The sequence below is a fragment of the Sminthopsis crassicaudata genome, chromosome 1 (assembly GCF_048593235.1).
Source record: "Sminthopsis crassicaudata isolate SCR6 chromosome 1, ASM4859323v1, whole genome shotgun sequence".
NCBI classification, from domain to species: Eukaryota; Metazoa; Chordata; class Mammalia; order Dasyuromorphia; family Dasyuridae; genus Sminthopsis; species Sminthopsis crassicaudata.
Window position 1 is genome coordinate 71,328,349 of NC_133617.1, and position 24,844 is coordinate 71,353,192.

The 24,844-nt window shown below is 45.4% G+C and overlaps 1 protein-coding gene across 1 annotated transcript; it reads left to right on the forward strand.

Annotated features, from left to right (window-relative positions):
- The first annotated feature begins 38 nt into the window (after positions 1-38).
- Positions 39-24,017, forward strand: MAN2B1 (mannosidase alpha class 2B member 1). Its single transcript, XM_074290778.1, has 24 exons — positions 39-291; positions 711-813; positions 2,247-2,420; positions 2,600-2,793; positions 2,893-3,025; positions 3,163-3,308; positions 3,612-3,728; positions 3,846-3,928; positions 4,027-4,147; positions 4,410-4,488; positions 4,633-4,742; positions 4,835-4,942; positions 5,090-5,206; positions 5,503-5,688; positions 7,056-7,153; positions 7,278-7,395; positions 21,259-21,377; positions 21,460-21,561; positions 22,329-22,416; positions 22,769-22,849; positions 22,954-23,196; positions 23,280-23,435; positions 23,524-23,632; positions 23,753-24,017. Exons 1-24 carry the CDS (start codon positions 184-186, stop codon positions 23,866-23,868), a joined length of 3,009 nt encoding a protein of 1,002 aa, XP_074146879.1. The 5' UTR covers positions 39-183; the 3' UTR covers positions 23,869-24,017.
- The last annotated feature ends 827 nt before the right edge of the window (positions 24,018-24,844 follow it).

Genomic DNA, 24,844 nt, shown 5'->3' on the forward strand with positions numbered 1-24,844 from the left:
CTGATTGGTTGTTCGGTGACGGGCCCTCCCCCCGCAGGCCATTGGCCGGATCTCGGTTCCGGGGTCCGGCCCCTTCGAAGGAAGGGGTTAAAGGGCCGGGCGGCGGGTGCCCCCGGGGATAGTGGGGCGATTGGGGATCGAGTGGTGCCGCGGAGGCTGGGGCTGTCCTTGGGGAGACGAGAGATGGCCGGGGGTTGCTGGGCGCGGGTTCCGGGGTTCCCGCTGCGAACGCTGCTCCTGGCGGCGGCGCTGAGTGTGGGGGCCGGGGACGGCCACTGCGGCTACTACGAGGTGAGAGGCCGGGCGGCGTGCAGCGGGGCTGAGACGGGCCCGCGCGCCCTCCCCCCCAAGTCCGAGCCTAGCGCGGGGAGAGAAGGGGAAGTGGCCCAGGGTGGGGGAGGGAGGCGCGCTGCACCCTGACCGCTTCGGGTTTCCTGGGTATGTCTTCACGTCTTCAGCGGTGAAAGGGGCATCCAGTGGGCAGCGCAGCGCGGGGCTCTGGGGCCGGCCTTTTGGGGGAGGGTCCTGTAAGTGTCAGGTCGCGGCTTAGGTGAGAATGCAAGGAAGCTCATCAAATGCCCCCCCTTAGTGACCCCCGAGGCTTTCCCGAATTCTGTGGTTTGGGACCCTACTCGGAGGTGGGGCTGGCCAGGGGCTGGGCGTTTGGGGGACTAACAGTCCCTATGGTGGGGTCTCTGCCCATTGCCCAGCTGTGCCCGGTTACCCAGCCCTCTATGCTCAATGTGCACCTCCTGCCCCATACCCACGATGATGTCGGCTGGCTCAAGACCGTGGATCAGTATTTCTATGGAGGTAAGGGGAAGGGCCGCTGGGGCTCTGGATTACCCAGCCGGGAGGGCCTGGGTGTCCTGGACCAAGGGCAATTCTGCCCTCAGCCTGGTCTGACTTGGAAGTCTCTCCGCCTTCTTTCTCTCCTTGTGCATTACAATCTTATCTGTTCCCAGGGCTTCAGTTATCAGCATCCTAAGCAGATCTGAGAATCAGATGATCTGAGCTGGAAATGATCTTGTCAGGCTGCTAGCCCCCCTCCCCCCTCCCTGAGGTAGAATCCCTTCTCCTGCACCTTGGAGAAGCTGTCTTGTAACCCGTCTGAAACCAAGCAGAGCTCCCCTCTTCTGAGCCCTTCCCTTCTCCTTGGAAAGCCTTTTATGACCCCAGTCCCAAATCTGCCCCTGCAACCTCCACCCATTGTTTCTGTGTTTTAGCAGCTTTGATGATATAGTAACAGGTGTGCAAAAGCTTCATGTTTGTGTAACTACCCCATGACTGTGGCTAGATGCGGTTCCATACACAATCTTTACTTCCAATCCCAGCCAGTCTCCCGAGAGCTAGGGAATATCCTGCTAGAAAGTGGGACATACGTTAAACTCTTCATTTCCTGACTCCAAACCTGCCTCTCCACTTTTCTGCTTTTGTTGATGTCATCGCTATAATCATAACTCATATTTGCACAGCATGTTAAGCTTCACAAATCCTTGAGTCTCCACTCTAGGTGAGCCAGGGAATTCCTAAGGCGACTTGACCAAATCCAGCATTCTCCCAGTTAAAGCCATATATCACCCTATGGGTCACCAACTTCAGGTACCTCTGGCGTCCTGACCCCCCCCAGCCGAGCCTAGGTTGACAAATCCAGTCACTTCGACCTTCATCCTATCTCTTTCATCTGTCCCCTTTCCATGCATGAGGCCACCACCCTAGGTCAAATTCTCCTCCCTTTCTCACTTAGACCATTATGTAATCTAATCAGCCTCCCTGGTATTCTATGTGTTCCCTATTCTGGTCAAAGTAATCCCTAATACTCCAATCCCTCATTCTGGACTGATGAAAAATCTTCAGCAGCTCTTTACTGCTCAGCACATTCCTGACCCTGGCAATGGAACCTCACTGTAGACTGTTTCAGGCTACCTCCTCCCAGCTACCTCCTATGGTTCCACTTCGTATGCTTGATTTTAGCTAAAAGGAACTATTTTAAAATTCCCTTCTTTTTAAAATCCTGTTTTCTATTCCATTTTCACTGCCTAGAAAGGACCATTCTTCTCTATCCACATCTATTCCATCTTCTTTTTGTGATGTTCCCCCGGTCACTCCAGCTGGAAATGTTCTTTCCTCAGAATTCTCTGATGATCAGATTTCATTTCTAAGCCATAGCACCAAATGCAGGCCCTCGTGCCCAGCAGGTGTTTACTGAATAGTTGAGTAAACTGAATTACATGACATCCCCACAGTCCGAGACGGCATTCAGCATGCTGGGGTGCAGTACATCTTGGACTCGGTGGTATCAGCTCTGCTGGCCAACCAGTCTCGCCGCTTCATCTATGTTGAGATCGCTTTCTTCTCCTACTGGTGGAAGCAGCAGACGGCCCAGAGGCAGCAGGAAGTGCGCCAGCTAGTCTGCCAGGGTGAGCAATGGCCCTAGGGTAGGGGCGGTATTCTTCAGGGGGCCCGCTGTGGCCCAGAGCGGCGTGGCAGCCTGGTGCCCACTCTGTGCCGCTTGCAGGCAGGCTTTGGGAGGGCAGAAGGTGGGGCCTTAGGCCTTCTTCTTTGGGGTGACTCCCCTGACCCATTCTCCACCTCATAGGGAGGCTGCAGTTTGCCAACGGAGGCTGGGTCATGAATGATGAGGCTACTACGTTCTACGCAGCCAGCATTGACCAGATGACTTTGGGGCTGAACTTCCTGAAAGACACCTTTGGGGACTGTGGTCGCCCCCGAGTAGCCTGGCACATTGATCCCTTCGGCCACTCGAGGGAGCAGGCTTCCCTCTTTGCCCAGGTCTATGCCTCATCTTGCCACCCTTTCCTGTCCTTCCCCACAGACATTGTTAGAGAGAACCCCTCAAGCCCTGACCTCTCTCTGATTCCCTTCCTGCAGATGGGCTTTGATGGCTATTTCTTTGGCCGTCTGGATTATCAGGACAAGAACAGGAGGAAGACTCAGAAAGAGATGGAGCAGGTCTGGAGAGCAAGTGCCAACTTACAGCCTCCTCAAGCCGACCTCTTCACTGGTGAAAGTCTCCCCTACTGCCCCCCATTTGTCCCCGAAACTTGTTAGGCACTTCCAGAGCCTGGGGACAACTGGAAGTCGAGGAAGAGGGGCTACAGCTGGGGGAGCTCTTGACATGACCCCCTCGTCCCCTCGCAGGTGTCCTACCCAATGGCTACGACCCACCCCCGGATCTCTGCTGGGATACGCTTTGCTTTGACTACCCGCTGGTGGATGATCCTGAGAGCCCAGAATACAATGCCAAAGCACTGGTCAACTACTTCCTGAACATCTCTGCTCTCCAGGTCATATATCAGGATCCCTGTGTGTCAGCAACCTCAGACAGCCAGTCCACGGCTTCTCCCTTTTAGACACAAGCTCCAAGATTTCTTCATTTTCAGGGCTCCCTCCTTAGGCTTATGGAATTGGGCCATTGTCTTCTGCTGGTTCAGGGAAAGATGACGGGTAGTCTTGTGGGATGTTTCATCCTGGACAGCAGCCCCAGCTGGAGCCTCGGGGTGGAGGCTGGGGGGAAAACTGTACCTTGGTCCCTCTCCCTGGCAGCCGGTGCAGGAGCTGAGGATCCTGACCTGTCTCCCCTTATACAGGCGCAACATTACCGCACTAACCACATCGTGATGACCATGGGGAGTGATTTCCATTATGAAAATGCCAATATATGGTTCAAGAACATGGATAAGCTGATTCAGATGGTCAATGCTCAGGTACGTACATACATGTGTCTGATGAGAGAAGGAATGTCTTTGGGGGGGGGTGAGGGGAGCAGTCAGGTGCAATGGGAGGGCCAGTCAGTCAGCCCTCCTGTCCCTCTTGCCTTACAGCAAAGCAAAGGGAGCCAGATCAATGTCCTCTATTCTACCCCTGCCTGTTACCTGTGGGAGCTAAACAAGGCCAATCTCACCTGGTACTGGATTGGGGGTGGGGGAGAGGGGCGAGGGAGAGGCAGGGAGCCCCAGTGGTCCTGGGGCAGACAGTAACTCGTGTCCTACCTCCATGCCCCAGGTCAGTGAAGCAGGATGACTTCTTCCCATACGCAGACGGCCCCCACCAGTTCTGGACTGGCTACTTCACCAGCCGCCCTGCCCTCAAGCGTTATGAGCGCCTGAGTCATAAATTTCTACAGGTGGGATGCTATGCGGGGTAGAGTCTTGTGAGGAGAGGAGCATGAGGGACTTCTGGGGAGGGAAGAGAGGAAGAGTCTTTGGGAAAGGGATGAAAATTCCTGGAAGGAAGATGGCATATTGGGAGTAGGTGATGGGTTCATTGAGGATGGGATGAAAGGAATAGGAAAAATGGGAAGGGAGGAGACAAAAGGAAGGGGGAAAGGTTTTGTCTGGTTTTCCCCAGATCCTTAAACACTTTCATTCATATCCTCTTCCCTTTAGGTTTGTAATCAGCTGGAAGTACTGGCTGGGCCTGCAGCCTTAGAGGGACCCTATGGACAAGGTGGCAGTGCTCGCCTCAGTAGGTGCCTGGGTTCCTGGGGTAGGGGTTGGGGGATGAGCTTTTCCCTAGGACTTATGGGAAGAACATTTTCTTCCTTCCCAATTCCCAGCCTTTTAGTTACTCCCAACCCACTTGAGCCTCACATACCTTATGGTTCCGCAGGACAAGCCATGGCTGTGGCCCAACACCATGATGCTGTCACTGGCACATCCAAGCAGCACGTGGCCAATGACTATGCCCGGCAACTGGCTGCAGGCTGGGAGAGATGTCAGGTATGGGACAGTTCCAGGATTGGACCAGGCAGACTACCTGGGAGGCTGGAAAGGGTTAGGGTTCCTGTGGTGGACACTTGTACTTCCCTCAGGTGCTGGTGAGCAACGCTTTGGCAAACCTCGGGGGCTCCAAGGAGGATTTTGTGTTCTGTAACCAGCTGAACATGAGTGTGTGCCCACTGACCCAGACAGCCAGCCAAGTAAGTGGGGCTGGGCCCAGGAGGAGAGGGAAGAGAGTGGATGAGCTTTCTGGGAGTGAGCCAGTAAGCCTGGGGTTGACCCTGGGAGCAAGGATGGAGTGGGGGGACACAAGAGTCTTGATTGATGTCTTGTTCTGGGCTGCTCAGTTCCAGGCTCTTTTGTATAATCCCTTGGCATGGAGTGTCACCTGGACTGTGCGATTGCCTGTCAGTGATTGGGCCTACCATGTGAGAAGTCCTAGTGGGCAGACTGTGCCCAGCGAGGTATTCCTTTATACTTTCCTTGACCTCTCCCCAACCACCTCCCTTCCCCTTCATACAAACTCTCTACACTAGTCCTTGTTGCCCTTTCAACTTTCCCTCTTGTGCCTCCAAGAATTTCTTCTCCTAATCTTAGTTACTGACATTTCCACATTCTCTATCCTTTGAGCTCGGATGTATCATTTTCCCTTAAAATGCAAAGGATCAGGATGGAGTATAAGTGCTGTCCTTTTTCGGGACAACTTCCCCAACAAGCTTGTGGATTAGGGAGATAAATTTGTCCCTATTTCTCACCCCAGGTTATTGATGTGTCTGCTGAAGGATCAAAGAATTTCCATCCTGAGTTGATTTTTCCAGCTTCAGCTCCTCCCCTGGGTTTCAGCGTCTATTCAGTGACTCGTCTGCCTAGCAAAACACCCAGATTCAGGGATTGTTGCTCTGCCCCTGTGGCCCAGAGTTCTGACCCCCTGGTCATCCAGAATGAGGTGAGCTGCTGAGAGCAGGAGGTAAGAGTGGGAAATGGCTCATAAGGCCAGGAGGAAGGAAGGCAACTTTGGTTCTCAGGAGATGGGCCCTCCTTTCAGAATCACAGAATCATAATTGAAAGGAACCTCAGTTGGACTGTCTGATCCAACTCAGGCCCTGAAAGAATCACCATGAGAACATAGCCAACAAATGGACATCTGGTCTCTGCTTGAAGGAGATGAAAAATTCCTTCTTGAGAGAAGACAGTTCCATTTGGCAACACTTTTCCTGATATTGAGCCTCAATTTGACTTTGTGACCATTAGGTGGCCATTAGATAACTTAAAGCAGCCATTATGTTCCCCCTTGAGTGTTTTTTCCCAGGGTAAGCGTTTCCAATTCCCTCCAATTTCTCATATGATACTTTTACTGTCCTCTGCCCTTCTCCAGAGGCCCTTTCAGCTTGCCAATGTCCATCTTAACCTATGGTGCTCAGAGCTGAGCTCGGTCCTCCAAAGAGATTTGTCCAGGGCAGTAGACCTTCCCTTCCCTATTCCAGGAAGCTTCACCCCTCTTAATGCGACCCAACATCCCATATGGCTTCCATAGCACACTGCTGACTTACAGAGATTGGCAGTCCACTACAACCCTTGGATCTTTTTCAGATCCACTGCCTAACCCTACTTCCTGACTTTGATACTAGTAAAGTTGATTCTTTTGTACCTTAGTCTATGACATATCATTGATCCCTATTGAATTTCTTCTTATTCAACTCAGCCCAAAGGTTTGAGAACCTCTCAAGATCCCTTTGGATACTATAGGTCAACCTCCCTCCAGCCCAGGTTGTCAGCCCCCTATGCTGTGCTTGGGCTGTGGAGTAAGCCCGAGGCTCCTTCTGCATTTTCCCCTATCTCCCAATTTGGATTATGATGTTCTGAGTGCCACGACTTCAGATCACTGGTAGGTCAAAGGAAGACCACAAGGAGGGCCTTGAGCCCAAGCCATGGAGGAGTAGTAGCTCTATGGGCTAACTCAACTTGTTTATCTGGGAGAAGAAAAGACTCAAGTCTTTAAGAAATATTTACGTGGTGGTGAAGGGATTAGATGGTGTTGGTTCCAGAAGGCAGAATGAGGATGCATGGATAGAATAACAGAGAAGCAGGTTTAGGCTTGATGCTGAGATAAAACTCCTCCCAGTGCTCTCTTAGAGTAGACTAGACTGCTTTCTCCTCCTCTTCCTCCTCTGAGGTCTGCAGGCAGAGTCTGGACAGCCACTTGTTAGGGAGATGGGTTGGGATGGCTGGGGTCCTACTCTGTGATTAGGTGACCCCATTTCCATCCCCCTCCCCCACTCCCGAGCTTTCCCAATTGTCTTTCTGTCTGTTCAGCATCTCCGGGTTACATTTGATCCAAATACTGGATTGATGCAGGAGATCGAAAACCTTGACCAGGGCTTGCGGTTGCCAGTCAGTCAGACCTTCTACTGGTAAGTGGAGAACAGAGAAACCTATAAAGAGTTACCAGGGGCTTTTGATAAGGAATCTTTGTGTACCAGGAGATAAGAGAGGTCAGTCTAACCTATTGCTTTCCTGTGTGTCTTTCCACGCCAGGTACAATGCCAGCAGTGGGGACTTCACACACCCACAGGCCTCTGGGGCCTACATCTTCAGGCCAGACAAAACAAAACCATTTCTTCTGAGTCACTGGGTCAAAACCCGTGTAGTGAAGGTATTTAGGGGGAGATGTGGCTGTCTAGATTTGGCGAAATTCTGAGATGGGGGGGTGTAGAAAGATGGGAGGGGGTCACTTATGAACTGTGAGCCTCTTGAGAACTAGAAAGCAGTCATATTCTTGCAAGTGCAAGAATGTTTGAGATTTAAAATGGGAATGAAATAAGAATGTATAGCTAGAACTCCCCCAAGCCAACTAGAGACTAGGAAAATTTCTGGTTGGCCAAAAGTAAAGTAAACTTTCAGAATTGGAAGGAGCTTTGCATTTCATTTAGTACAACATATACCAGAACCAGAATTCCTTCAATATTTCTGAATATTAAGTGTTAACAATTCTTTCTTTCTTTTTTTTTTTTTTAAACATTTAAGAATATGGTGTTTGTTCTTTTTAGCATTCTTCTTTTTTAAATTTTGAGTTCCAAATTCTCTCTCATCTTCTCCCCCATTCACTGAGAAGGCAAACAATACAATATCAATTATACATGTGAAGTCATGTAAAACATTTCTCTATTGTCCATATTTTTTGAGGAAAAAAAAAGGGAGAAAATTATACTTTAATTTGTATTGAGTTCATCAATTTCTCTGGAGGTGAATAACATTTTTTCATTGAATCCTTTGGAATTGTCTTAGATTATTTATTGTATTGATTAGAATAGCCGAATCTTTCACAGTGAATCATCGTTATAGCCTTATTCATGCTGTGTACAATGATCTTCCCATTCTCACTTTACTTTGCATCAATTCACGACATGCTTTTTTGCTGAAACCACCCCCCTTTTTCATTTTCAATAGTACAATAGTACTCTATCACAATCATGTGCCACAACTGATTTAACCATTCTGGAGAACAATCCGGAACTATGTCCAGTGGGGGCTGCCTCACTTAAATTCAATAAAATCATACATACCCTTTGATTCATCACTACCACAACTAGGATGAATGAAACAAAAGGGAAAACAACATATATGTACAAAAATATATATATTTTAAAATTAATTTTATAATTACAAAATTATAAAAAAAAATTTTTGACAGTACATATGCATGAGTAAATTTTTTTTTTTTAAATAACATCCCTTGTATTCATTTTTCCAAATTTTCCCCTCCCTCCCTCCCCTAGATGACAGGCAATCCCATACATATTGCATGTGTTGCAGCATAACCTAGATACAATACATGTGTGTAAATCCCATTTTCTTGTTGCACATTAAGTATTAGATTCAGAAGGTGTAAGTAACCTGGGTAGATAGACATTAGTGCTAACAATTTACATTCATTTCCTATTGTGCCTTCTCTGGGTGTAGTTGTTTCTGTCCATCATCAACTGGAAGTGAGTTGGATCTTCTTTATGTTGAAGATATCCACTTCCATCAGAATACATCTTCATACAATATTGTTGTTGAAGTGTATAGTGATCTTCTGGTTCTGCTCATTTCACTCAGCATTAGTTCATGTAAATCTCTCCAAGCCTCTCTATATTCATCCTACTGGTCATTTCTTACAGAGCAATAATATTCCATAAATTCATGTACCATAATTTACCCAACCATTCTCCAATTGATGGATTCATCTTCCAGTTTCTAGCCACTATGAAAAGAGCTGCCACAAACATTTTGGCACCTACAAGTCCCTTTCTCATCTTTAGTATTTCTTTGGGATATAAGCCCAGTAGTAGTACGGCTGGATCAAAGGGTATGCACAGTTTGATAACTTTTTGAGCATAGTTCCAAATTGCTCTCCAGAATGGCCGGATTCTTTCACAACTCCACCAACAATGTATTAGTGTCCCAGTTTTCTCACATCCCCTCCAACATTCATCATTATTTGTTCCTGTCATCTTAGCCAATCTGACAGGTGTGTAATGATATCTCAGAGTTGTCTTAATTTGCATTTCTCTGATCAGTAGTGATTTGGAACACTCTTTCATATGAGTGAATATAGTTTCAATTTCATCATCTGAGAATTGTCTGTTCATATCCTTTGACCATTTATCAATTGGAGAATGGTTTGATTTCTTGTAAATTAGGGTCAGTTCTCTATACATTTTGGAAATGAGCCCTTTATCAGACCCTTTAACTGTAAAAATATTTTCCCAATTTGTTACTTCCCTTCTAATCTTGTTTGTATTAGTTTGCACAGAAACTTTTTAGTTTGATGTAATCAAAATCTTCTATTTTGTGATCAATAATGATCTTTAGTTCTCCTCTGGTCATAAATTCCTTCCTCCTCCACAGGTCTGAGAGGTAGACTATCCTCTGTTCCTCTAATCTATTTATTATCTCATTCTTTATGCCTAAATCATGGACCCATTTTGATCTTATCTTGGTATATAGTGTTAAGTGTGGATCCATATCTAATTTCTGCCATATTAATTTCCAGTTTTCCCAACAGTTTTTTTCACATAATGAATTTTTATCCCAAATGTTTGTACAAAAATATTTATTGCACCTATTTTTATAATGGCAGAGAATTGGAAATTAAAAGGATACCCATTAATTGGGGAATGGATGAACAAGTTGTAGCCTATGATTATGATAGAATACTATTATCATTGACATACCTACTTCTTTCTTGTCTCCTCCAGCATTTGTCATTTCTGATAGGTGTGTGGTGGTACCTCAGAATTGTTTTAATTTGCCTTCCTCTAATCAATAATAATGTAGCGTATTTTTTCATATGACTTTGATTTCTTCTTCTGAAGATTGCCTGTGTATATCCTTTGACCATTTATCAATTGGGAAATGGCTATTATTTTTATTAATTTGACTCCGTTCTTAGGAGTTAAATGTGTCATCTTCCCATAAAGGAATATAAACAGTTTAACTTTATTGAGACCATTTTCAATATTTGTTCATGTTTATTTTTTTATATTTCTCTTGAGTCTTTGATCTGAAAGTCAGATTTTTTAATTCCACTCTGGCCTTTTCATCAGGAATGCTTAAAAGTCCTCTATTTAAATTTTTTTCTCCTGAAGGATTTCATATTTAGTTTTGTTGGGTTGATTATTCTTGTGTAATTCTAGTTTCTTTGTCTTGTACAAGATCATATTCCAAGAATCCTTTAATGTAGGAGCAATTAAATCTTATCCTATCCTGACTCTATAATATTTGAATTGTTTCTTTCTAATTCTTTGAAGTATTTTCTCATTGACCTGGGAGCTCTGGAATTTAGCTATAATTCCTAAGAGGTTTCATTTTGGAATCTTTTTCAGGAGATGATTGGCGGATTCTCTCCATTTCTATTTTACCTTTTGGACTTAAGATAACAGGACTTTTCACTGATAATTTCTTGAAATATGATGTCTTGGCTATTTCTTTGATCATAGCTTTCAGATAATCCAATAATTCTTAAATGATCTCTCTTTGATCTATTTTCTGGGACATTTGTGACTCCAATTTCACATTTTCTTCAGCTTTTTCATTCTTTTTACTTTGTTTTAGTGTTCAGAATTAATTTCTTCTGTGAGTTTTTATGCCTTTTTTTTTGAAATTTGGCCAATTCATTTTTTAAGGAATTCTTTTTTATACCTCTTTTACCATTAAGCCAAATTTGTTAAGTGTACTTTTCTTCAGTCTTCTTTGTGCCCCTTTTACCAAGCCTTTAATTCTCTTTTCATAATTTTCTATTATCATCCTTTTTTCTTTTCCTACTTTTTCCTTTTTATTTCTAACTCTTCCAGGAATTGTTGCTGAATTGGGTCCAAGCAGTTTTATTTGAGGCTTTGTTTGTATTTATTTTAAATATCGTTGTCTCTCTGAGTTTATGTCTTAGTCTGATATATATCTGGCCACTGGATCCAGATAGCTCCAGAGGAGAGTGAGGCTAGTGAGGCTACCTCACTTAAATCCAATTCACTTGTAAGTCATCTCATCACCTTCCTGATGCCATTGGTCCTCTTTGAGAACAAAGGATGAACAGTAGGTAGAAATCATTGGAGTAGCTTTTTGTGGTCTAATTCTTTTCTTGTTTGTTCATTTTTCTAGTCTATTTCTTAATGTTGAACTTTGTTAAAGTTGGATTCTAATCACTTGCTCGCTCAGCACTGTCCCAGCTCCAAACTTTTTTGTGTTGGTATTTTCAGAGCTAGTTCTGGAAATCTATAAATTCTCGGTGCTTCCAAGGGAGTATGATCTGGGAGAGGTGTGGTCACTGCTCTGTGTTTGGGTCTTTATCTACAAAGGGCTCCTGGTCCCCCGGGGCTACAAATTCTAGCACTCTTCTCTGCTTTGGTATTGTGGCCAGCGCCCCTAGCATTCTCTGTTCTTGAACTTCCACCAGAACGATATTTGGGCAATTTGGGCTTAGAGTGGCAACTCCATGCTCCTCATTTTGTCCCTGGGGCCAAGCAAGAGAAATCAGGTCTCTGGGCCCCATGATCACCACCTGTCTCTAGTCTTCTCTGATCCAGGGTAACCGTGTGCACCCTGGGAGGGCAGACCTCATGGGGCACTGCCCCCTTCCCTGGAGGCCCTTCTGCTTATCAGCTTTCTCCCTGTTGTTCAGAACCTGAGCAGTCAGCAGGCCACCTAAAAGGACAGTGCTTAGTGCTGGAAAGTAATGAGAGAATCCCTGCCCTTAGAGTAAATAAATCCAGGGTAGGTACAAAGCAAGCCACAGTCTGCACAGCTGAGAGCTGGCCTGGAGTTGGGAGACCTGGATTCAAGACCTGAAACAATGTTCCTTTGTGACCCTGGGCAAGCTGCTTAACCTCTCCCACAATGCTAAGACTGAGTTATGGACCATCTGCGAGATGGAATTGATGAAATGGGATTTGCCCATGCCAGTGAAGATCTGGGGAAAACCCTGTGTATTATGGGGATGGGAAAGATGTCATGATGAGGCCTTAGCAACTGGAGAAATCAAGACAGGCTTCCTGAAGGAAGCGGCATCCAAGCCAAGTCTGGAGAGGAACTGGAGCTTCTGAGAGTTAGAGGCTATGGCCACCAGCCTCGTAAGACCCTGGAGGTGGGAGGGAATTTGGAATGTGCAGTACAGCAAGTGGGCCAGTTGGGCCGTAGCATTGAGCCTGTGAGGGGATATGATATGGAGCCCCTGATTACCTCCTACCCTGCATGAGTCTGAGCAGGACCTACCACAGCCAAGATGTTGCCTGTAGATTCCTGGAAGTGATACCCAGCACTGTGACCCAAGATTACACCGGCTCCTTTGATTGCTGTAGCACATCCCTCCATGTGGTCCACTGAAGTCCCCAGAACTTTTTCAGATAGACTATTGATCGCAGTGCCTTCTTCTTCCTTTACTTGGGGAGCTAATTTTTGAACCAAATATAAATCTTATATTCCTTCTAGTCAATTTAATTTTAGATTTGTTCAAAGAGGTTTGGTTGGGATTTTTTTTTTTTCTTTTTTTTTTTATTTTTATTTTATTTTATAATTATAACATTTTTTTGACAGTACATATGCATGGGTAATTTTTTACAACATTATCCCTTGCACTTCTATTCAGATTTTTTCCCTTCCTCCCCCAACCCCCTCCCCCAGATGGCAAGCAGTCTTATATATGTTAAATAGATTACAGTATATTCTAGATACAATATATGTGTGTAGAACCGAATTTTTTGTTGCACAGGAAGAATTGGATTCAGAAGGTAAAAATAACAGTTTACATTCATTTCCCAGTGTTCCTTTTCTGGATGTAGCTGGTTCTGTCCATCATTAATCAATTGGAATTGGATTAGCTCTTCTCTATGTTGAAGAAATCCACTTCCATCAGCATACATCCTCGTACAGTATCATTGTTGAAGTGTATAATGATCTTCTGGTTCTGCTCGTTTCACTCAGCATCAGTTGATGTAAGTCTCTCCAAGCCTCTCTGTATTTCTCCTCTTGGTCATTTCTTACAGAGCAATAATATTCCATAACCTTCATATACCACAAATCAGAGTCAGTTCTTTATATATTTTGGAAATGAGGCCTTTATCAGAACCTTTAACTGTAAAAATGTTTTCCCAATTTGTTATTTCCCTTCTAATCTTGTTTGCATTAGTTTTGTTTGTGCAGAAACTTTTTAATTTGGTGTAATCAAAATGTTCTATTTTGTGATCAATAATGGTCTCTAGTTCTCCCTTGGACACAAACTCCTTCCTCCTCCACAAGTCTGAGAGATAAACCATCCTATGTTCCTCTAATTTATTTATGATTTCGTTCTTTATGCCTAAATCTTGGACCCATTTTGATCTAATCTTAGTATGTGGTGTTAAATGTGGGTCCATGCCTAGTTTCTGCCATACTAATTTCCAGTTTTCCCAGCAGTTTTTGTCAAATAATGAATTCTTATCCCAAAATTTGGGATCTTTGGGTTTGTCAAAGATTAGATTGCTATTTTTATTCACTATCTTGCCCTGTGAACCTAACCTATGCCACTGATCAACTAGTCTATTTCTTAGCCAATACCAAATGGTTTTGGTGACTGTTGCTTTATAATATAGCTTTAAATCTGGTACACTTAGACCACCTTCCTCTGACTTTTTTTTCATTAGTTCCCTTGCAATTCTCGACCTTTTATTCTTCCATATGAATTTTGTTGTTATTTTTTCTAGGTCATTAAAATAGTTTCTTGGGAGTCTGATTGGTATAGCACTAAATAAATAGATTAGTTTGGGGAGTATTGTCATCTTTATTATATTCGCTCGGCCTATCTAAGAACACTGAATGTCTTTCCAATTATTTAAATCTGACTTTATTTTTGTGGCAAGTGTTTTGTAATTTTGCTCATATAATTCCTGACTCTCCTTTGGTAGATATATTCCCAAATATTTTATACTATCGACTGTTATTTTGAATGGAATTTCTCTTTGTATGTCTTGCTGTTGGATTGTGTTGGTAATGTATAAAAATCCTGAGGATTTATGTGGATTTATTTTGTATCCTGCGACTTTGCTAAAATTCTGAATTATTTCTAATAGCTTTTTAGCAGAGTCTTTGGGGTTCTCTAAGTATACCATCATGTCATCTGCGAAAAGTGACAATTTGATTTCTTCATTTCCTACTCTAATTCCTTGAATCTCTTTCTCAGCTCTCATTGCTGAGGCTAGCGTTTCTAGTACTATATTGAATAGTAATGGTGATAGTGGGCAACCTTGTTTCACTCCTGATCTTACAGGGAAAGGTTCTAGTTTATCACCATTACATATGATGTTTACTGAAGGTTTTAAATATATGCTCCTTATTATTTTAAGGAATAGTCCATTTATTCCTATACTCTCAAGCGTTTTTAGTAGGAATGGATGTTGGATTTTATCAAATGCCTTTTCTGCATCTATTGAGATGATCATATGGTTTTTATTAATTTGATTATTAATATGGTCAATTATACTAATAGTTTTCCTAATATTAAACCAGCCCTGCATTCCTGGTATAAATCCCACTTGGTCATAGTGTATTATCCTGGGGATGATTTTCTGAAGTCTATTTGCTAATATCTTATTTAAGATTTTAGCATCAATATTCATTAAGGAAATTGGTCTATAGTTTTCTTTCTCAGTTTTCGATCTACCTGGTTTAGGTATCAGTACCATGTCTGTGTCATAGAAGGAATTTGGTAGGACTCCTTCAATCCCTATTTTTTCAAATAGTTTACATAGCATTGGAGTTAGTTGTTCTTTAAATGTTTGGTAGAATTCACCTGTAAATCCATCTGGTCCTGGGGACTTTTTCTTAGGAAGTTGGTTAATAGCTTGGTCTATTTCTTTTTCTGAGATGGGACTATTTAGACTACTTACTTCTTCCTCTGTTAATCTGTGCAAGCTATATTTTTGAAGGTATTCTTCCATTTCATTTAAGTTATCGAATTTATCGGCATAAAGTTGAGCAAAGTAGCTCCTAACTATTGTTCTAATTTCCTCTTCATTAGTGGTGAGTTCACCCTTTTCATTTTCAAGACTATCAATTTGCTTTTTCTCTTTTCTTTTTTTAATCAGGTTTACTAAGGGTTTGTCTATTTTGTTGGTTTTTTCATAAAACCAACTCTTAGTTTTATTAATTAATTCAATAGTTTTTTTACTTTCAATTTTATTAATCTCACCTTTTATTTTTTGAATTTCAAGTTTTGTGTTTGTCTGGGGGTTTTTAATTTGTTCCTTTTCTAGCAATTTTAGTTGTAAGCCCAATTCGTTGGCCTTCTCTTTCTCTATTTTATGCAAGTAGGCCTGTAGAGATATAAAACTTCCCCTTATTACTGCTTTGGCTGTATCCCACACATTTTGGTATGATGTCTCATTATGGTCATTTTCTTGGGTGAAGTTATTAATTATGTCTATGATTTGCTGTTTTACCCAATCATTCTTTAGTATAAGATTATTTAGTTTCCAATTATTTTTTGGTCTATTTTCCCCTGGCTTTTTATTAAATGTTATTTTGATTGCATTATGGTCTGAAAAGGATGCATTTACTATTTCTGCCTTACTGCATTTGATTTTGAGGTTTTTATGCCCTAGTATATGATCAATTTTTGTATAGGTTCCATGAACTGCTGAGAAGAAAGTATATTCCTTTCTGTCTCCATTTAGCTTTCGCCAAAGATCTATCATATCAAACTTTTCTAGTATTCTATTTACCTCTTTGACTTCTTTCTTATTTATTTTGTGGTTTGATTTATCTAATTCTGAGAGTGCAAGGTTGAGATCTCCCGCTATTATAGTTTTGCTATCTATTTCCTCTTGCAGCTCTCTTAATTTCTCTTTTAAGAATTTAGATGCTGCACCACTTGGTGCATACATGTTTAATATTGATACTGCTTCACTATTGATGCTGCCCTTTAGCAGGATATAATGCCCTTCCTTATCTCTTTTAATTAGATCAATTTTTGTTTTTGCTTGATCTGAGATGAGGATGGCTACTCCTGCTTTTTTGGTTTTGCCTGAAGCATAATAGATTCTGCTCCACCCTTTTACTTTTAGTTTGTATGTGTCACCCTGTTTCAGGTGTGTTTCCTGTAAACAACATATAGTAGGATTCTGACTTTTAATCCAGTCTGCTAACTGCTTCCTCTTTATGAGGCAGTTTGCCCCATTCACATTTATGGTTAGAAGGACTAATTCTATATTGCTTGCCATCCTATTAACCCCTGCTTATGCTTTTCCCCTTTCCTTCCCTTTTACCCTCCTATCCAGTATTAAACTGGTGAACACCACTTGCTTTTCACAGCTCTCCCTTTTTAGGATCCCTCCCCCACCTTAAAGATCCTCCCCTTATTTTACCCCTTTTCCTTGAAATTACTGTATTCCCTTCCCCTTAGCTTACTCCTTCCCTTTCACTTTTCAATGAAGTGGAAGAAGTTTCACCATAAATCGAATATGTCTATTGATACACGCTATGTTCATCTCCCTCCTTTCTTTCTCTCAGATATAATAGGTTACCTTTGCCTCTTCATAAGATGTAGTACCACCACTTTACACTTTTTTATGATATAATCTCCTTTCCACCTCTAGTTTCTAAGACAAATTGTACATATGTTCTTTACATATTTTTTTGGCAGAAGTATAGTTCTCAAGATTTCTTTTTACCTTTTTAGAAATCTCTTGAGTTCTGTATTTGAAGATCAAACCTTTTATGTAGGTCTGGTTTTTTCATCAAAAATAGATGGAATTCATTTATTTCGTTAAATGTCCATCTTCTTCCCTGGAAAACGATGCTCATTCTTGCTGGGTACATTATTCTTGGCTGCATACCAAGTTCCTTAGCCTTTCGGAATATCATGTTCCAGGCCCTTCGTTCTTTTAATGTGGACGCTGCTAGATCCTGGGTTATCCTTATTGTGGATCCTCCATATCTGAATTGTTTTTTTCTAGCAGCTTCCAATATCTTTTCCTTTGTCTGATGGTTCTTGAACTTGGCCACTATATTTCTTGGCATTTTGATTTTAGGGTCCCTTTCAGTAGGTGATCGATAAATTTTTTCAATGTCTATTTTACCCTCTGTTTCCAGAATGTCTGGGCAGTTCTCTTTGATAATTTCCTCGAAAATGGTGTCCAAGCTCTTTTTTTCCTCCCATTTTTCAGGGAGTCCGATTATTCTCAAATTGTCTCTCCTGGATCTGTTTTCCAGGTCTGTTGTCTTTCTGGTAAGGTACTTGACATTCTTTTCAATTTTTTCATTTCTCTGGTTTTGCTTGACTACCTCTTGGTTTCTCCTTGAGTCATTCATTTCCACTTGTTCCAGTCTAATTTTCAATGATGTATTTTCTTCACTCACTTTTTTTATATCTCTTTGTAATTGTCCAATTGAGTTTTTATCTTCTATGGAATTTTTTTCCATTTTATCCATTTTATTTTTTAGAGAGCTGATTTCTTTTTCCAGCTCACTAATCCTCTTTTCCTTTGGAGTTGTTTACCTTTTCCAGCTCACTAATCCTGTTTTCCTTGGAGTTGTTTACCTTTTCCAGCTCACTAATCCTGTTTTCCTTGGAGTTGTTTACCTTTTCCAGCTCACTAATCTTGTTTCTCAATGATTTGATTTCTTTATCCACTCTGTCTTTGAATGCATGGGATGACTTCTCCAGGCTCTCTTGCCAAGCTTCCCTTTCCTTTTCCCATTTCTCTTCCAGCTCTCTTGTGAGAGCCTTTTTGATTTCTCTACTGAGGTTCTTTTGTATTGAGGAGCAGCTTATATCCTCTCAGGGGATACATCTGGGGACAGTCTGTTCCTAGTCTCCTCAGCATTGTTGAGTCTGCTCCCTCTCCACACAGAAGCTGTCAATGGTTAGAGCCCTTTTGAATTTTTTGTTCATTTTGTCAGAGTAGGAATCAAAGAAAACAAACTGACAAGAGAAACAATTGGTCTGTTTTGCGGGGGATGGGGCTGGATGGTATTAATGGGCTTCCTCTACAGACTGGGGGTAGGGCAGCAGAGAGCCACTAACAGGACAGCAATGACTGTACTGAGTCTGCGCTCTGAGGCTCCGAGAACACACCGAGTCAGTCCAGGTGGGGGTTGGGGGTGGCCGGGCTCTGAGAGACGCTGGCTTTCTGGGGTTTTAATCTTCACCTCCGGTGTTTACACCCTCTCCACTGATCCTGGCTTGCTGCCAAGACGGAGCATCCACACTGGGTCAAAAGCCCTTTCACAGAAACGGCAGAGATCACACCCCTCCCCCTCCGGTCTGAGCTGTGTGAGCTGCCTGTCTTGCTCTGGCTGCCTGCCCTCAGTCTGTGCCCAGTCTGATTGACCCTCCCCCGAACAAACACAGACCTTCTCTGGCAACTTTCAAGGATGTCGTCTCTTGGTGATATTTTGTGGATTTCTTTCTGGGTCAAGCATTAAGTCAGAGGCTTGTTATGAGGAAGTTCTGAGAGAAAACGAGGAGCTCAAGCAGCTGTCTGCCTCCACGCCGCCATCTTGGCCGGAAGTCTTGGTTGGGGTTTTTTTGTTTTTGTTTTTTTAAGATCCTGAATTTGTCCTTTCATCAATTTTACTTAATCTGTTACTCCAAATTTGTGACTTCTATAATTTTGTAAGCATATCACTTATATCTTCAAGTTATTGCTAAATATCTTAAATAGCAAAGGGCCCATCCCTGGGGCATTTCTCCTAGAGCCCTTTACTCATATTAACATTGGACCCTTACTAACTATGCTTTAGGACTGGCCACATCAGTTGTTACAGTGGCTAGTTCTCATTTTTCTAACTCAACAGTTCCTGTGAGCCTAGTGACTTAATTCATTATGGTTTAGTCAGGGGCTAGTATTATTTCCCTTATTTTCAGGTTTTACTGCCCCCTGTTTTGTTTGGTCCTTTCCAATGTAAGATTATTCTTTTTGGCAGAAGATGGTGAGATAAAAGTTTGGTAGTAGTTTAGTTTATGAGTTAACTCCCTGTTTACTGGTCACTTTCCCTGTTCCATGGAAACCTTGGGCCTTGAGGATTCCATTCTTCAGAGCTGCCCATCATGGCATGGGATGGATGCCCCTTAGAAAATCTTAGTTCACTTGTACCTACATGTGAAGCCAGAGATCTTAGTTGAGGGTTTGTTTGGGATTTTTTTTTGAGTTGGAATCTCTAGTGAATTTCTGGATATCTCTACTATTATTCCTGTATTGTAATTATTCTTTGTGGCATTTAGTTTGGGAAATATGTAGAGGCAGTTTTCTTCTTTCCCCTTTGTTTTCTAAAGCCCCCTTTTTTTTCAATGTCAGTCCTTGTAAGAAATATTCTATCTCTAACCAAGACCCTGAGATTTTTTATTTTAATTTGTATTTTAGGAATCTATTCTAAGACATTATCTTCTTAACTAGCTGTTTATTGTACCACCAAAAAATAGGTTCTGTATAGAACATCCAGCTAAACCAATCCCATTATACCTGGATATATTTTTAGGGGAAAAAGTGTCATTTTCCTTTTGAATCAGGCCTAGAGTAGGTCACCTGAGATGCAGAAAATCACAGGGATCAAATTATACCAGCAGTCTGAGCCTTGCAAGGGAGGTTGGTAATATGAGTATATGCTAGGGCAAAAGAGTCAGATTTGTAGCCTGATAAACCAGATTAAAATGCACTTAGGAAAAGTTTAACAAAGTAAAAGCACCATAGAGAATGTTAATTTGTGGGTTTCTAATGCAGCATATGTCTCATGTTTTGAGAACTTTATTTCAGACATCCTGATACCTTCCCCCAGTCAGCTTTTTCAGTCCCCAGCCTTTCCCTTCGGAAAAGCCTAACTGTGAGGAGACCCTCAAGCTGTGCTTTGGTCCCTCTCTCTCTCTCTCTCTCTCTCTCTCTCTGTCTCTTTCCGCTGTTTTGCCTTCATCTCTGTGTCTCTGTCTCACAACAGCTTCCACGAGGCTGTTTTAACTCTCATCTCTGCAGATCTGTATGTCCAGCCTCAGTTTCTTTCTAGAATTCCAGTATGTCCAGCCTCAGTTTCTTTCTAAAATTCCAGTTCTACATTGGCATCTAACTGCTTGTTAGACGTCTCAAACAGAACATCCCAGAGACACCTCAAATTCAACATACTCACTGACATTCCCTCAAACTCCTCTCCTTTTGTCCTCTTGCGGCCTCCTGGGCTCTGTATGTTCCCTCCTGGGCCAGTTTGTGCCACGGCCTCCTTGGGATCTATCCCCTCCTAGACGACCTCCGCTCTCCTCAGGCCGCCGTGCTCACCTCCCACACTGCTGTGATGCCCTCCTCAGTCCAGAGACTGACCTTAAAGCCCAGGGTCTGACCATGTGACCGCCCTACTTAGATACATTCTTCTGGCTTCCTTTTGCCTCCAGGATGAAATATAAATTCCTCTGTTTGGACTTCTAAACTGTTGAGCCCAACTTTTCTTTCTGGTGGCCTCCTTATGCATTTCCCCTTGCTGGCTCTGTGGTGCAGTTAGCCTGGCTCTCTCCTTTCTCTCTCAATCTACCCCCTCCAGGCCTTTGCACTGGTCATCCCCCTAAGCTGGAACGCACTGCCCCCTTCCCTCTGCCCCTGAATGCCCCTTGCTTCCTAAAAGGCTTGGCTCAAGCTTTTACTCGGAGCCTTTCCTTATCTGCCTCTCTGCTTGTGTTGATTTTCTGTTTATTCCAAATAATCTTTTCTTTTTTTAAAATTCCAAATATTCTTCCATGTCGTCTGCCCTGATAGACCTTAAGCTTCTTTGGGAGCTTGCAGGGATATTGATGCTCTGCCTTCTTGTCACCAGCCCCTAGCAACGTGCCCACAGTGCAGTGGGCTCCCTGGTTGACTGACTTGATCAGGAAAGAGTGGGTCCCCCGTGGAGCAGGGAAGCCTTGGTCAAAGGGGCCCCGGGAAGGGCAAGGCTGAAGTCCTACAGGTGGCCTGAGGGGCTTAGGCTAGGCTGGAGTGAGTTTTTCTCCCCTGAAAGTGCCCTCTTCTTCCCCCCCCCCCCCCCCCAGAAAGTCCTGGTTCAGGAGGTCCATCAGAACTTCTCTGCCTGGTGCTCCCAGGTTGTGCGGCTGTATCCTGGGCAGCGGCATGTGGAGCTGGAGTGGACTGTCGGGCCCGTGCCCGTGGGGTGAGTGGCGAGGCAAAGCGGGGGTGAGAGTGAGGAAGGAAGCCAGGGGCTGGTCTGACTCTGACTCTGGTCTCTCCTCCAGGGATGGCTGGGGGAAGGAAATTATCAGCCGCTTTGACTCCCAGCTGAAGACCAATGGGCGCTTCTACACTGACAGCAACGGACGGGAGATCCTGGAGAGGAGGTAGGACACTCACCCCCTCCCACCCTGCTCCAGACTAAGGACCGGAGGGGGCTTGGTACCCGGCAGAGAGTTTGGGGCTTGGGTCAGAAGAGCTGGATTCAGGTCTCAGCCCTGCCATGGTGTGACACTGAACAAGTCTTGTAGACTGCCAGGGACCCGTGATGACCACACATAGAGTCAGGCCTCTGCCAGCACGCAGTCGGGGGTCCTGCCAGCCTGGCTTCTCCTCCTCCCTCCTGTGTGCCAGATAAGCTGAGGCAAGACGTGGCTTCCACCACACCTCCAGATCCCTGGGAGGCTCTTAGTGAAATGCTTGGCACGGGAAGCCCGTTGGGCCGTGGCTCTGGGCGGCTCTTCTGGCCTTCCTCGGCAGCCCTGCTGTCACCCAGACGAGCCTTCTCTCTGCCCCTCCGGCATGGCGTTGTCTTGGCGCTTCTGTCCCCCCCGTGGTCGGGCAGAATCCCCTGCTTCCCTGCAAAGCTTAACTCAAGTACATTCCTTAAATGTAGCCTTTCCTAAACAGACACACAGACACACACAGACCCTCACACTCACGCACACCCCTAGACCCCTCTCCACACTTTCTCCTCCAATAGACTGATCTCCTCTAGATGAGGAGTAGTGGCCCAATGTGGGTCCGAGCCCCGTCCCCAGCAGGGCCTCCTCATGGAGCCATGGCTCCCGGCTTTGCTCCTGTTCTGCCTGACAGCGGGGTGGCGCAGCCTGGAGTGATCCCTCCATGACTCAGCCTGTCTCTACCTCTGCAGGCGTGATTATCGGCCCACGTGGGACCTAAACCAGACTGAGCCTGTGGCTGGCAACTACTACCCCGTCAGCAGCCGCCTCTACATCACGGTAAGGGCAGATTTGTGCTGAGGTCAGAAGGTAGAGTGGCCCTCTGCAGGGGGCCTTTGCAGGTCCCTCAGGGCTGGACCTCCCTCTCCCAGGTCGCTTCCTCTCTGCTGTGAGCTCATGGATGCCTCTTCCCCTCACGGCACAGTCCTCCCTGAGGGTGAAGACTCTTTGTGACCTTGGGTGCTTATCCTGGTGCCAGCAGGCACATAGTAGGTACCTTAGAAGTGCTTTTTAATCGGCCAGTCACTGGGCTCAGTGACCCAAGTCTCTGGGGCCCTGGAAGCAGCTACAGTGAGCTTGGAGCCCTCTACTCTCCCAGAAAGAGTTGTGGTGACTCCCTCTTTCCCCCCAGGATGGGCAGGTCCAGCTGACAGTGCTAACAGACCGGTCCCAGGGGGGCAGCAGTCTGAGGGACGGTTCCCTGGAGCTGATGGTGAGTGAAGTGAAAAGGTCTGGGGGAATAGGGAGGGAAAGAGCCATGGGGGCGGGCCTTGGCAGCCTTCTGTGTCCCCTAAGTGATGCCCTGTGCTCCTGCAGGTTCACCGGCGCCTGCTCTTGGATGATAACCGAGGGGTGGGGGAGGCCCTGCTGGAGCCTGGGGATGAGCCTGGCACAGGGCTGGTGGTGCGGGGAAGGCACCTGGTGCTCCTGGACAAAGTCGAGGCGGCAGCTGCTGGACACCGCCTCCAGGCCCAGAGGGAAGCTCTGGCCCCCCAGCTGGTGCTGGCCCCTTCAGGGCAGGGCACCCCCTACAGCCCAGGCAGCCGTGCACTCACACAGGTGAGAGTGTGTCCAAGATGGGGGCTAGGGGGGAGAGCATAGGAAGAGACTGCTTCACAGACCCATTCTTCTCTCTGTGGCAGTTTTCTGGACTTCGAAGAGAGCTCCCCCCTGCTGTGCACCTGCTGACCCTGGCCCGCTGGGGCCCCAGCATTGTCCTGCTGCGCCTGGAGCACATTTTTGAGCGTGGGGAGGACAGGATGTTCAACTTGTCCCAGCCAGTGACTCTGGACCTACAGGTGAGTGGAGGGGAGGACCAAGAGAAGGGCAGAGGGAAATGGGAGGGGCCAGGGCCCCACTGAGCCCCATCATCTCGTGGTCTCTCAGGATCTCTTCTCAGCCTTCACCATCAGCCACCTGGAGGAGACCACTCTGTCGGCTGACCAGCCACTCTCCAAGGCCACCCGGCTCCAGTGGAGGACCAGCTCAGGAGGAGGTAGAGGCTGGGGCGGGGGCAGGAAAGCTGTTTTGAGTCCCTCTCCCTGGGGAGCCCCAGAGACCTCCTGGGTCTGGGATACCCCCTCACCTTCCTATCTCTCTGGTCTCCCTCTGACAGGCCCTGCTCCTCTGCAGCCAGCCCCTTCCCTGGACCCCTCAGCTGTCACTCTGCAGCCCATGGAAATCCGCACCTTCCTGGCCTCTGTCACCTGGAGCAAAGAGAGGAACAGATGAGGATGTGAGCCCAGAGCTGGCCTCCTCCGAGCAGGCCCTCCTTCCACAGGCTGGACAGAAGAAGCTGTCCCGCTGGGCGCTCGAGGTGCTCACCTCCTGGCTCCTCCTGCCACCATCCCAGTGAAGACATTAAAGTGTCAGTGACTGTGGCTGTCGTCACTGTGCTGTGTGGGGCTGGAGGGGAGGGCGGTTGTGCTGGAATGTCCTTCTGCCTGACCAGGGATGGGGAGGGGGCAGGATCAGGGCCTAACTCCACAGGAAGTGGCTCCCCATTACACCCCTCAGCAGAGGCTTGGGGGGGGCGGAGATCCTCACCAGCGCCATCAGGGCCTGTCTTCCCTCTCAGACCAGGCCCCTTCCCCTACTGGCCATGGGCAAGGTCACAGCCCCAGAAGAGGGGACAGAATTCTGGAATGTGTCTCCCTTGTCCGTCCTGGCTCTTTCACTTTGTCTTCGGGCTTTAGCCTCCACCTCCTCCCTTTAACTCCCTCCTTCTCAAAACACCCTCCCTTCCCCCAACCCTGTGATGGACTCCCCAGCCTAACCTCAGCCCTAGGCCCTTGAGCAGTTTAATTTTATCTTAGCAAGCAAGGAAAGCTAAGACTAACTTAGGGGCCAGGGTGGCTGTGATGACCACAACTTCCTTAAAAGAGACCTTAGGGAAGCCCCTCTCCTGGGTGTTTCCTTCAAAAGCACAGTGAAAACATGAAAAGATAGTGTCTGCCAGAAATATTCAGAAGAAGATTAAATCACACCATCAGGAGTGAATCAGCAGGCCAACCAACCCTTAGCCCTACATCAACCCAGAGACACAAAAACCCCAGCCGATACCAACTTTCTTGGTACCAAAGCACTGGAGACAAATTGGATTCCTCGTCACCTGAGGAACGGTGAGACAAAAGGGGAGCATTAATAGAATGGAATATTAATTTGCTGTAATAAATGACAACTAGGAATTTAGACAGACATGGAGAGA

Excerpts from the sequence above, each read along its gene's own strand:
- MAN2B1 (XM_074290778.1), top strand. The coding sequence starts at position 184 with ATGGCCGGGGGTTGCTGGGCGCGGGTTCCGGGGTTCCCGCTGCGAACG. Across the intron at positions 3,309-3,611 it reads TGAACATCTCTGCTCTCCAG|GCGCAACATTACCGCACTAA; the intron begins GTCATATATCAG and ends CCCCTTATACAG. Across the intron at positions 7,154-7,277 it reads GTCAGTCAGACCTTCTACTG|GTACAATGCCAGCAGTGGGG; the intron begins GTAAGTGGAGAA and ends TTTCCACGCCAG.